The following is a 13,287-nucleotide window of genomic DNA, read 5'->3' as shown; positions in this document are numbered from 1 at the left end:
GCCTTCTGGTAAGCACAGATGAATGAGTCTCTTCATGGGCATATTCTAACCACAGGGGGTGTGTTGGAGAGGCCTTCTGGTAAGCAGGTCACCGGCTCGGCTCGCCTTATGTTAGCTGATAAACTGAAGGTTAATTATGATAGTTGGAGAACGACGTACCCATAACCCACAGCGTGGACAATTAACATGTTTATGTATTCTGTTTGTGGTGTATCCGATGAGTGTCTTGTAAGTATAACTCCATATATGGGTTCGTCCCACAGACTTCTAGACTCCATATTTGAGCATGCCTGACAAAGAACTCCATATATGGGTATAATAGGGACACTGTATAATATTATAATTATAATTAATATGGACGCACATACATCGTTCTCCAACTATCGTAATTAATCTTGTTAGCTGATAAACAAGGTTAATTATGATAGTTGGAGAACGATGGTTATCCATAACTCACAGTCTGGACAATTAACATGTTTATGTATTCTGCTTACAGTCTGGACAATTAACATGTTTATGTATTCTGCTTGTGGTGTATCCGGTGAGTGTCTTGTAAGTAGAACCGGTTTCGTCCCACAGACTTCTGACATCTGCATAGACTCCATATTTGGGCATGCCTGGGAGTACATGCCTGACAAAGAACTCCATATATGGGCATAATAGGGACACATACATAATAACTGGGTGGGGCATTCATTTCCAAATTGCACCATTCCAAGTAGGCCAGTCAGTGCACAACAGGCACCACTCTAGTAATAGAAATCACACCCGTGTGAAGTGAGGGGCACTCTTATCATCGTACAATTTATTGTCAATGGGAATTTAATTTTTGTGTAGGACGAAGTTTCCTAAATTCACTAACAGCTGAATATAGGAGGGGCTAGCCCCCTCAAAATTGTATAGCTCATAGATAGCTATACAGTTTTAATTACATTATATCCTCGCTCATTGGACTAAACTCTGGTGCAGGGGCTCTCGCCCTATCGGCTGAACGAAGACACAGGCAGGAATGACGTGAACTGGCAGACTGAACCCTGAACAAACCTCTCCGTGGCTATGTCTGACTGCAGTAAAAAGAAGAAAAAAGAATTAAGCTGATTTTCCGATGCCTAACCCTACAGCAGGTGAACTAGTAAATTAAAACAAATACAGATATTGTCCCATATTACATTTGTGTACTACCGTGGCCGACACTGCTGGGACCAAATTGAGACGCTATATAGTGGGAATCGGTGATATCGGAAAGTGACGCCCGGGGATGTGACGAAGCTACTGTTGTTGACTATTTGGGAGTGAGTGAGTGAGGGCATCCTTTTTAGTAGGCTGAAGAATAAAACTCAAGACATGTCCATACAGTATATAGTAAATAAACATTCAAAACTAAGAAATGTAAAACACTAGAATAAAGAAGTAAAACACTAGAATAAAGAAATGAGAGCTGTGTCACAGTGCAACATTACAATGAAATGTAAATTATGTAATATGTAGACAACTGAAAAACTAGAAACAGATAATGTAAAATAAATGGCTAGACATGTGCAATAGATTTTTGTAGCTTTTTGTAGCATTAATCATTTAATCAGTTCATGTTAATTTAATTGTAACAGAATGATCAAGCACCTTTTTGAAGTTACTGAAAAGAAACAAACAGGACAACCTAATGGTCCTAAACAATTAACTTTAATTTTACAATAAATTAATAAAAAGTTTTATTTTCCCTCATCTTACTGATGGCTTTCTGCAGGTCTGACTGTTGGATGGGACGGATAGAATCCTCTGAACCATTTTTATTTAGGGGTTGTACAAAGTCTTGGAGACACAGCAGTGCGGCCTCGCGACATATCTCTTTGAGGTCACTTCCTGAAAATCCCTCAGTTTCCTTGGAAACATCACAGAGGTCCACAGACAAATCCACCCTTTCATTGTTCAAGATCACTTTCAGGATCTGTTCTCTCTGCTTCCGACTAGGCTGTTTTATGTGAAACCTAGAGGGCATTCTCCTCAGGATGGCTTCGTCTATATCTTGAGGACGATTAGTAGCTCCCATTATAATCACTTGATGGTTGTCATCGGTATCCAGTCCATCCCACAGACTCATGAACAGAGCTTTGATCAAGGCTGTGCTCTCGTGATCCGAAATGGAACGATTCCTCAAGAACGAATCTATCTCGTCTATGAATATAATCGAGGGCTGTAGTTTAAAAGCCAATGTGAACACAGCAGTAGCCAGCTTCTCTGATTCGCCGTACCACTTGTCTGTCAACGTAGATGGCTGCAGGTTGATGAAGCGAAACCCTGCCTCCTTGGCTGTCGCCTTGGCGATGAGCGTCTTACCACAGCCAGGTGGGCCGTACAGCAACACACCTTTAGGTGGTTTTAACAACTTGGAGCCTTGAAACAGGTCTTTCTTCTGAACAGGAAGGATGACTGTGCCTTTCAGCTCCGTTATGACCTCATCAAGACCAGCAATGTCATGCCACGTTGTATGCATACTGAGAGGGTCCACCAGAAGAGCTGCAATGATCATCTCATAGTCTGACAGCTTAACTTTCTCAACCCCAATCTGACACATCAGCTTCTCTGCCTGTTTCTGAGCTTCTACTTTCTTCTTCCTGGTGGGATCGATTTTGTCTATCCATCTGAAGGTGAGATAGGCGAGGGCTCCACATATGGTAAGCATGAAGAGATGGCCCACGAAGGCCTCATTGCGTCCCAGATGTGCCATGTTTTCTGAGCAGAAAATCGCACCTCTCCTATCGCACAATGACTTGTCACGTTCGTGTTGCGTTAGTGGTAAAGTCAGTAATAATACACACAATCTGAAAAATACTTTAACTGGGAACTGGCCCACTACACTTTGTGAAAGTTGAGGGGCTCCCCTTGTAAAAAGCAGCGGCAAAGGCTCAGGTATGAATACTACGTTTTTGGCTCAAACTGCCCTTCACACAGTGTGGGTCTACTTTTATGCTGACCTGCTTACGTCATTACTATGAGGTTTTCACTGACCTCATTTGACTTGGTCGATTACCACACCATATTAGTAGACAGACTAGAATTTTGGTGGCATAGGAGCTAAATTAATTTAGTGGTGTTGTGGGTGTGATATTGAGGAAGTATTTAGAGGTATTTAGAGGTACATGGGTATCTTGGTGGTATAGCGAATCTTGTTGACCAGACCCATTGCAAGATGCTGTACTCTGTCGTCAACCGTAAGCCATCCCAGCCTGTCGAAGTGGGCAGGGGTGAGGTGGGTTCGGGGAGTGAGGCCAAGTAGTAGCCTGACCAGTTTGTTTTGGGAAGTCTGGAGCCTAGTTTTAAGGGCCTTTGAGGTGCTGTACGTGGTACCAAGAGGTACATGCATAGTCGAAGAAACCTTGTACGAGGGCTCCTGTTAGGGTCTTCAAGGTGTTTTTGTTGACCAGTGAGGAGATCCTGTAAACTTTACAGGATCAAAAAAGTCAACCAAAGAAGATTCATTTACAGTGTAAAGGAATCTTCTTTGGTTGACTTCCTTGATTACGTTGGTGGCCATTTTATCACCGGAAAGATTTGCCTCCAGGATGGAACCATCTTTTTGATGTGATAATATTGTCAGTGTGATAATGTAAGTAGTTTACAATTTACAATTTGGCATTTAGCAGACGCTCTTAATCCTGAGCGATTTACAGTAAACAGTGGAATATCTATATAATGAAACAATGCATATATGCATGTTGTGTATATATATATACACACTACTATACAGTATAGAGTGCTATGTCTACATAAAGGAAGGAACCATGTAAATTGAACTATGGCCACAAGAGGTTGCAATTTGGTCATAAATCCAAATTAGCTTGCACAGTATGCCCTATTCTTATACCTGTACATTTACTCATCCCAGAGACCACCATGAGTAAAGAGGTCAATATGACATTGGCTGGGCTTGGGGTTTGCCTTAGGGTTCAATTGATACAACAATCTTAATTCTGCTATTCACACACTAACCTCCTGCTATTACAATTAACACAATACATATGATATGAGGTTTTTTTCAGCCAGTGTGATGGCTTTATGATATTATATAATACAATTGCCAGTAGGTATAGGTATTTATTATAAGCATATATTTATCTTTTGCTTTATTACTTGCAATATTGCTGAGGGCTGAACAGCCTAAACCCAAGAATTGTAGGCCTGCTCCTACACATAGTGATATAAAAAGTCCACCTAAAGCATTTAGTAAATGTGGCCGTGGCACAATATGGGGGAGGCTCCCCCGGGGAGGCTAAACCAAGCCTGTAGCTAATTCATCCATGGCCAAAAGGACATAAATATCTGAGGGGACCTCCTTCTTTGTTTGCCGTTTAGTCACCTCTCTCTCCCGTCTAAAACCATTAAACGAGGAGCCGCCACTTCTCCCGTTAGCCCTGCATTCCTAGCATTCCTCCATTCTGATGTCAGGAGAGAGAAGGGACGGGACACAGACATCTGGACCTACGTTGTACCAGAGTGGTCGACCAGGGGGGCACACAGCAACAACACACCGAGGGTCCCAAAGAATGAGCAACACGTCGTTTAAAAAAAAATACTCACTCAAGTTCGGAATATTTGGTGACTGTTTTAGGTCTGTGTAGAAGCAGTTCTCTTTGGAGCCGTTAAGTTTTTACACAAGTCTCTGTCTATTATTCGCCTAAATGACTGAAGATCGTTTTTTGACGCATGGAAGCGCGAAGTAAAACACAGTTTGAGGATTATCGCCGTTTAAAGGATTTTTGAAGTTCACCTCTGTCGAACTCTTCGTCGAAGGATTTTAAAAGTGAACACCACAAATCGTCATGTAGCGCAGAATCAAGGGTGGGTGTGCTTTTTTGTTTTGTTTTTGTTCTAGTCGACCTACAACAATGGCGTTTTGAGCTCTGTTTTAGCATATATTTGGCTGTGTGTAAATAGTTTCCAGCCTATCCCCCAAAAAACTTTGTAGTCGAGTGGCTGCGCTGCAGTGATAGAGTCTCAATGAGCAGCAGGCAGGCCATATGCGCTGCTTGTCCACGTAGGGCACCTTCTGCCCAAGCAGACGCCAACATTAGGGGTGACGGGGGTCTGCGGCTGGGGTTGCGCTTGTATCATAGCTAGACCAGTGGTTCTCAACATTCTCAGGCCGTGACCCCCCCCCCCCCCCCCTTTAAACTGGGGACCCCCAAAACCCTGACAAGCACTTGGAATGTAGGTGTTGAGGCATTACATTTAGTTTGACTTGGTTCCACAGATAAGCGATGATTATTTGTGAGCTAGGTCGACTATTTTCACAATGTATGCCCCTTTCTTACCGGTATGTTATTTGACTATTTGGCATGTAGCCTATAGTAACCTACATGTGTTTATAGTGTAGTTTGCACTTTTGATTCAGTAGGCCTGATGGTCTTTTTTTCTTTTCTTTCTTTTTTGAGCTAGCCTATTCAAAAGTTCTTCACCTGGGGACCCCCAAAATGACGTGGGATCCCATCCCCATGGGGGTCCTGACTCCTGATCCACATGTTGAGAACCACTAGTAGTAGGCCTATAGCCTATTGCTAGATTGTCAAATCAATCCATAACTGTACCCGGGATTCTAACCCGGGTCTCCCGCATATGAGACCAAATTTCCACCACTCGTCCTTAATTACATTTTTATTATTAATTCAAATAAGTTCCGGATTGCAGCTTTAACTGTGAACATGTATTATAAAGTGCAGGCTTAGACATGTAGCTATATTACCCAGCTGTCGATTTGGTTAAATCGGTTCTGTACACAAATTGATAAATTAATACTGAGGTAGGCCTACTTTTAATATGCAACATTCTTTTACTAGTCTTATATTATAATAATAACACTCACTTGGTTCAGTTTTGGTGGCCTATGTGTAGGGATTTCCTAATCTAGGTAGAGTTGCACATGGATTTAATTATGCTGAAAATACACGAATACGCGTTTTAAGTGAACACACACAAGTTTCATTTAACTTGTTAAATGTGCTAGAAATGCAGTGTGGTGCACGTTGAACTCAAGGACTTGGGTATCTAGATAGGCCTGCCTGCTACACATTACAGTAAGTAGGCCTAGGCTAGATGATGTTTTTGCTGGTCTACAGTTAACACTAGTTGTCCACTCACCTCTGCTGTGCCTGCCACTGCCACCTAAATGATGACATTAGCACATTGCTGCTGATCTGTTTGGTCTGCTCACACACTGTGCGCGATTGCGTTTGTGCGCGCGTGAGTGTGTAAATATATGTTTGGACATGCACCTATAGGATTAACACCATCATTGTAAACTGGGAGAGTATACGTAAAGGCAAATATAGCATTGCTGCAGGAGGCGCGTAGGCCGCCTTGTACACACACACACACACACACACACACACACACACACACACACACACACACAAACATCTGGCTGTCTTTATAAGCTCAGAGGCATGCTGTGTAAATTATAGTGCCAGAGCAAGTGGCTGGGGAGCATACAGCAGCTTTAAAACACTGTAAAGAAGTTGAAGGAGACAAAAAGTAAAAGCCTAATTTATGCTTCGACACAATGGTGTGGAAATGAGTGAGTTTCAGTGAGCAACAGGCAACAAAGCATAAATTAGCGAGTGGGGTGCGTAGCGTAACAGCGTTAGTCTGACGTCCCAATAATCCGACTACTGAATATTCCGACCATAGAGCCCCATACTAACCCTATCCCCTAACCCTAACCATAGAGCCCCATACTAACCATATCCCCTAACCATAGAGCCCCATACTAACCCTATCCCCTAACCCTAACCATAGAGCCCCATACTAACCCTATCCCCTAACCATAGAGCCCCATACTAACCCTATCCCCTAACCATAGAGCCCCATACTAACCCTAACCATAGAGCCCCATATACTAACCCTATCCCCTAACCCTAACCATAGAGCCCCATACTAACCCTATCCCCTAACCCTAACCATAGAGCCCCATACTAACCCTATCCCCAAACCCTAACCATAGAGCCCCATACTAACCATATCCCCTAACCATAGAGCCCCATACTAACCCTATCCCCTAACCCTAACCATAGAGCCCCATACTAACCCTATCCCCTAACCATAGAGCCCCATACTAACCCTATCCCCTAACCCTAACCATAGAGCCCCATACTAACCCTATCCCCTAACCCTAACCATAGAGCCCCATATACTAACCCTAACCCTATCCCCTAACCATAGAGCCCATACTAACCCTATCTCCAAACCCTAACCATAGAGCCCCTATCCCCAAACGCTAACTGCACGCGGAAGCCACGGGTGAGTCTCAACCGGCCACGTAGTCTGACTAACGGGATGTCGGACTAAAGTGTGCCCCCCAAGAGGGGAGGCCTCTATGAGAAAGTCAGCAACTAGCCCGTAGTCTACTCCCCATCACTGTAGCCCAGTTGTTCTCAGTTCCATTCCAAGGACCCCCATAACTCTTGAGAGTGTACAAATGGACCTGCAAGGGACCATTTGGTTACAGACCCATAAGAGTCCATTTAGATAGAACCCAGATGGGTCCCTGGACCCCACTTTGAGAACCACTACCGTATATGGATGGTCATGTGGTTTAAGTATGTTATACTTTGTTGTATGATAGGGGTGGCGGTGGCTCAGTGGTAGAGTGGCTGGATGGTAATCCAGCCACTCTACCAACAAGGTTGCCAGTTCGAACCCGGGCTCCCCCAGAGTTAGTGTCGAAGTGTCCTTGAGCAAGACTCTGAACCCCAAATTGCTCCTGATGTGCTGGTTGGTGCCTTGCATGGTATCTGCCGCCGTGAATGTGTGAGTGAATGGGCGAATGTAATGCACAATCTATGTAAAGCGCCTTGGATAAAGGCGCTATATACGATTTAGTGTCCCGCTGCAAAAATAGCAGCTCTTTTTATAGCTATTTTTGAAATGTTTTGAAACATTTTGCCTACAATGACCTGGCTGAAAGCAGAGAGGAGAGGGAATGGAAGGAGTGGAGGCTGTTTCAATTTACAATTTAGGCATTTACATTAAGCAAGACCAAAACATGGCGATACATCATATACATAAATACTAGTTATCATGAATCATACGTAAGCTATGAATATAACAGTGGAATATATCTATATATCAATCTGATTAGTTTAACATTACATTATATTTGTTTGTAGGATGAACGTTATTTGAAAATAAATGTTTTTAATAGCTTCAATAGCCTCAGCTACTTGTCTGATGGTGGCATATTACAGTATACTGTATATCGGCATACTGACGTTGTTTGTGACCGCTGCATAAGCCTGCATATCATGAGGCAAAATGTGAAAGATTGAAACATGTAAAGTGAGAAGAGAGGCAAGGCGGACATTTTATTGTAGTCCGCTGTTGCTTAATTATAATGTTCTGACTTTTGATTACAACTTTAAGAGGAAAAGTAGGGCATACCTTTCTGTAATTTTGGGCAATTGCTCCTGCCATATGACAAGGGAAGAAGAAGTTTGTTTATTGTATAAAATAAGGCTGAGACATTCATAACCCCCTTCAAAGTGTATGTCTGACTCTTATGACATTTCACACAACTTCCCCAACACAAACGGGAGTGATTTGGAAGCTTAGTAATGTTACCTGTAAGCAATAATGCAATCATGTGGTATTGTTGTAAAAGAATGTGTATGCAGAATGCAGATCATGGCTGTTTTGAGATCTTTGCATTTTGTGAGCAGTGCTCTTTGTCAGTCTAGCAGACAACAACAGAGGAGAGCGAGCGTGTCCCAACCTGCCCCGCTCTCCCACACTCTACCCCAGGCTCCTACCAGGTGCTATAGGTGAGCTGTCAATCACTCCTCAGCCCGCCCTCGCAACAGGTCAGCCCCCTCCATTTGCTCACCCCAACAACACACAGGCACGCTGCTATGCTCACGTGTGGCTACCCCCCCACACACACACACAGGTGAATGGGTGATGTTTGCTGAAAACGTTGTTTTGAAGTAGGACTGAGCAAGTAGTACCGAGCAAAGCAAATCGATGGAATGGTAGTGTGCAGTGCAATATATTCCCTTCAATCTCGATGAGGGTTATGGTGAATGCATCACCGTAACATTGTTTTCATGTTTGTGAAAGAACATCACATGGATAACAGCCAAGTGAGCGGCCTCAGAACCCTGCGGTGGTGAAAATATGTGAATTTACAGTATGTCTAGTTAGTACACGTCACAGAAGAAAAAAATCAATCTGGGGAGATTAGCCTGCCCTAAATGACAGCCAAACCAAATGCGTTGCTCCTGTGATTGTTCCATAAAAGCCAGTGCTTATTGAAGTCACTGTGTTACTGCCTGAGGGTTCAGCATTAGAAAGCAGAGTCAGTGGCTTTTGGTGGCCGAGGGTAAGTAGTACAGTGCATTGCGTGAGTGTGTGTGTGTGTGTGCGTTTGTGTGATGTGGTTCCGGGAGGGGGATGGGGGGGGGCGGGGGTATGGAAAATGTGAAGCACAGCACACTGTTTTATTTTGTTCTCTTGCTGTAACAGAGCTGGTGGCCGTGGGCTGCCTGTCCCGTCCCAGGCCAGGGGTTCTGCTGTTGTTGAGGTGGAGCGACTCCACTATCAACCTCACCGCCACCGATGTTTATTCACCCATTCTCTCCATCCGCCCCTCGTTCTCATCATCCCCTGCCCCCCCCTCCCTCTTTCCCCTGTCCAACTGTACCAACATGATAAGAGCCTGAGAGAGAACCAGCGGTGTCAACATCCCTTCTTTCCCGCAGGTCTCTCGACTTCTATCTATCTTCGCTTATCTTGCTAGTTATTTTCCCATTCTGTTGCCCACTAACTGTGGGAAGGTGGCAGTTTACCACCCTGTATTGCCTCACGCATAGTCGCATACACATGAACTTATCCTGCACACACACAAACAATGGTGGACACTGGACATTAACGAAGTACATTAAATTGAGTACTGTACTTGTTGCAAATATAAATATAAGTATTCTTTTCTTAAAAGCACACCAGTACCAGTAGAAGCTTGCACGCCTACGCTCACGTCTAATGCCGCGCGTCCGTGTTGTTGTTGTTTCTCCGTGAATTCTCCGTGTCTGAGTGAGACACACACACACAAATCAAACCGTACATTTTGAACGACGGCAGACAGCGGTGTGTCTTTGGCCACTGACTGTGTTGTTGTTGTTTTTTTCTCTGTGAATAAGAGAGAAAGAGAGAGAGAGGTGAATTAGATCAAGGATAGAGAGGGGTAGGGTAAGTACAGGGAGAGAGAGCATCACCGCAGTTCTATGAAATCCATGCTGTGATTGGGCAGTTGTCTAAGAGCCACCAAGGGGCAAGCTGGGTTGTAAACACAGAGGTAAAGACAGACAGACAGACGGCCACAAAGTACAGGTGTGAACGGCACTTGGTCACCTGGGGCGCACTGTGCACCCCATGGGCACAAATTAATTTGCATTGTGGGTGTGGAATTCTCTGACCAGTAGATATTTTGACTAAAGACCTGGAGTTGAGGTTTTAGGTAGCGCTGTCACCTCACAGCTAGAATGAGCTGGGTTTTTTTTCCCGCTGGGGGTCGTGTTCTCTCCTAGGTGGGCTTGGCAAAAGGGCCTTTCTGTGTGTAGTTTGCATATTCTATGTGTCCCCTAGGGCAGGGGTTCTCAACGTTTTTGGCTGGGGACCCCTGGAAATGCTTTGGCCATGTCTCGCGAGCCCCACCCCCATCCCCACCACCAATACAAACTGACTGCAAAAATAACCTTAATAATAGAGAAAATATATCATAAATGAATACTGAAACCAGATATAATCATTAAGGAAAGTTTATGCATGCACTACGTGTCGTGTACTACCGTATGTAAACTCTTAATTTCCATTTTCCAGCCATTAAGTTGCAAAAAAAAAGATATATATTTTTTATAATTTGGGGACCCTCCAAAATAATTTGGCGACCCACAGGTTTAGAACACCTGCCCTAGGGTAGGTCCCCTCACAAAAAACATGCAGTAATCCTGGTCTCTATACTGCCTCCCCTGGCTAGCCGGGGCGCCCTGAAAGGAATTGGTTGGAAATGGAATAACGTGTTCCTTGACGCTCCACTGTCAGGTGAAAAGAAGCGGCTTGGACTCCTCATGCATAGAAGGATGCATGAGGTCCGTTGCTCTCCCGAGGTTGCTCAGGATTACATTAGATTAGACAATTGACACTGGGTGACGTGGGATAAATATTATGTACATATAAAATTAATAAATAAAAACTGTGGTTGAGTAGACCCACTTTGTCCCCCACTGCACACACAAACATACACATGCAGTTACCATGTCCCCCTGCGCTTGTAGTTTGGTCCTACTCTCTCTCCATGACATCAAGCTTCTGTTTCCTGTGCCACGGGATGAGTCGACAGAATCGCATCTTTTCCAGTTTGGAAAATGGGTCTCTGGCCTGTGTCACTGGATGTGCCCGTCTTTGATCTCTTCCTTCTCTCTGCGTTAAAGCGACAGTGTTTGGATATCCATGCCAGCCAGGCTGGAATGTTGGCATCCGTGTGTCCCATAAACCGTCAATACGGCACAAGCTCTACACATAATAAAACACATGGGTTGGTCCTCTCTTTGCAAGCGTGCACGATTATATATTGTGCCAGGCATCTTTCACACATGTACTGTACTGTAACTTAGTTAACCAAAGTTAACCCATTCTGGACGTGTGTTTTGGTGTTTTCAGCATTATGTTATACTTTAGCTATTGAAAAATAGCACCGAGGGCCGCGCTACAAGCTTGTAGATCTGCTATTTTTGAAATATATATTCTTTCAGAGCGAACGTTTTTAACTCAAATCTTTGCTTCTGGTGGGGGCCCTGGAACATCATATTTTCAAACGGGGGTCCGCGGCCAAATACAGATAATTCTGGGGGTTCTTGACATGAAAAAGATTGAGCACCACTGACATTTTTCAGACAACTTTTAGGATTTAGAAGATTTTTTTTTTTTAGAATCAACCTCAGGTCTAAATGGGTTAACCATTGTACAGAACTTGTCGCTCCTCACATACTGAAAGGTATAGCATGGTGAGTGTGTGTGTGTGTGTGTGTGTGTGCCAAGAATCGTTTGTAAACATAGTCAGCACTCACGTGTGTACTTCAGTGACGAGTCATATAAGTACCATAAAAGGGGAGGTGTTGGCTCAAGACTGCCAGTTCGAACCCGGGCTCCCTCAGAGTTAGTGTCGAAGTGTCCTTGAGCAAGACACTGAATTGCTCCTGATGTGCTGGTTGGTGGCTTGCATGGTTGAATGGGTGTGTGAATGGGTGAATGTAATGCACAATCTATGTAAAGTGCCTTGGATAAAGGCACTATATACATGTACCAAGAGGATTTTAATCTATTACTGTAAAATCCTGAAAATGTGTGTAAAGTGTTCTATTTGCTCACTTTCAGAGTTAAATGAACTGTGAACGCAGAGCTAGTGCTATTGGGACCCCCCCCCCCTCTCACACACAGAGGTGTGTGTGTGTGTGTGTGTGTGTGTGTGTGTGTGTGTGTGTGTGTGTGTGTGTGTGTGTGTGTGTGTGTGTGTGTGTGTGTGTGTGTGTGTGTGTGTGTGTGTGTGTGTGTGTGTGTGTGTGTGTGTGTGTGTGTGTGTGTGTGTGTGTGTGTGTGTGTGTGTGTGTGTGTGTGTGTGTGTGTGTGTGTGTGTGTGTGTGTGGCGTGCGTGCTCTGCATGGGTGTCTCTGTCCTCTCCCTGACCACAGGAGGAATGCATGTTTGTCAGAGAGAGAGAATGAAGAGTGATGCAAAGTCACCGTGCTTGTAAGAGGCACACTGGTTTGATTGATTGATTGAATACTTTATTAACAGTCGTGTGTGCGCGTGCGTGCATGTGTGTGCGTGCGCGCTGTTTAATTAGCTTTGAATTGAAGTAGACTCTGGCTATTCTTTTTGAAGAATGCAACACCAGTAATGCTCTGGATGTGTCTATGCACACACACACACACTCACACAGAGTATTTTGAGTGAGACAGTAACGCACATGTCAAGAGTGTCGGGTAACAAAGGGGGTCTTGATGGAGTGTTGTCCAAAGTGCCAACTAACCCCTACAGGGGCAGCATGACAGTGCACTGTTTGTGCACGTGTGCCTGTGTGTAGGCTACATGGACGCTTACGTGTCGTGCACACAAGGCAAGCGTAGCTACGCGTGAGCTTATCGTCTCTACTAGTATAGTGTCTACTCTACCCAGTACCACATAAGAAAAAAGCCTATTTTTGTTTTGCTCAAGTACAAATTCTTTGGAGTGTCCCATTTTCAA

At 44.1% G+C, this 13,287-nt stretch overlaps 3 protein-coding genes across 5 annotated transcripts in view; 1 reads left to right on the top strand and 2 right to left on the bottom strand.

The window, feature by feature from the left end:
• Positions 1 to 1,696: 1,696 nt before the first annotated feature.
• On the bottom strand, positions 1,697 to 2,725 carry LOC306940995 (outer mitochondrial transmembrane helix translocase-like; the record flags this gene model as incomplete). The annotated part of the gene is made up of 1 exon (XM_079526299.1): positions 1,697 to 2,725. One exon carries the CDS (start codon positions 2,723 to 2,725, stop codon positions 1,697 to 1,699), a length of 1,029 nt encoding a protein of 342 aa, XP_079382425.1.
• Positions 2,726 to 4,022: 1,297 nt separating this feature from the next.
• Positions 4,023 to 13,287, bottom strand: part of zpax1 (zona pellucida protein AX 1) — a 190,801-nt gene continuing 181,536 nt past the window's right edge. Inside the window, exon 22 of the mRNA XM_079526634.1 lies at positions 4,023 to 4,033. Coding sequence (XP_079382760.1) covers positions 4,032 to 4,033 — 2 coding nt within the window. The 3' untranslated portion in view covers positions 4,023 to 4,031. The remainder of the gene's footprint in view (positions 4,034 to 13,287) is intronic.
• LOC306941268 (tyrosine-protein phosphatase non-receptor type 14-like) overlaps positions 4,423 to 13,287 on the top strand; it is a 52,956-nt gene continuing 44,091 nt past the window's right edge. Inside the window, exon 1 of one of the 3 annotated variants that reach the window (XM_079526622.1) lies at positions 4,423 to 4,836. The gene's annotated coding sequence lies outside the window, so the exon portion shown is untranslated. The remainder of the gene's footprint in view (positions 4,837 to 13,287) is intronic. The other 2 variants (XM_079526620.1, XM_079526621.1) reach the window with 2 other exon arrangements.

This window comes from Electrona antarctica (genome assembly GCF_951216825.1).
Source record: "Electrona antarctica genome assembly, chromosome: 17".
In the NCBI taxonomy this organism is placed as follows: domain Eukaryota; kingdom Metazoa; phylum Chordata; class Actinopteri; order Myctophiformes; family Myctophidae; genus Electrona; species Electrona antarctica.
The sequence above is the reverse complement of the archived record's forward strand: the minus strand, read 5'-3'. Positions and strand labels throughout refer to the sequence as shown.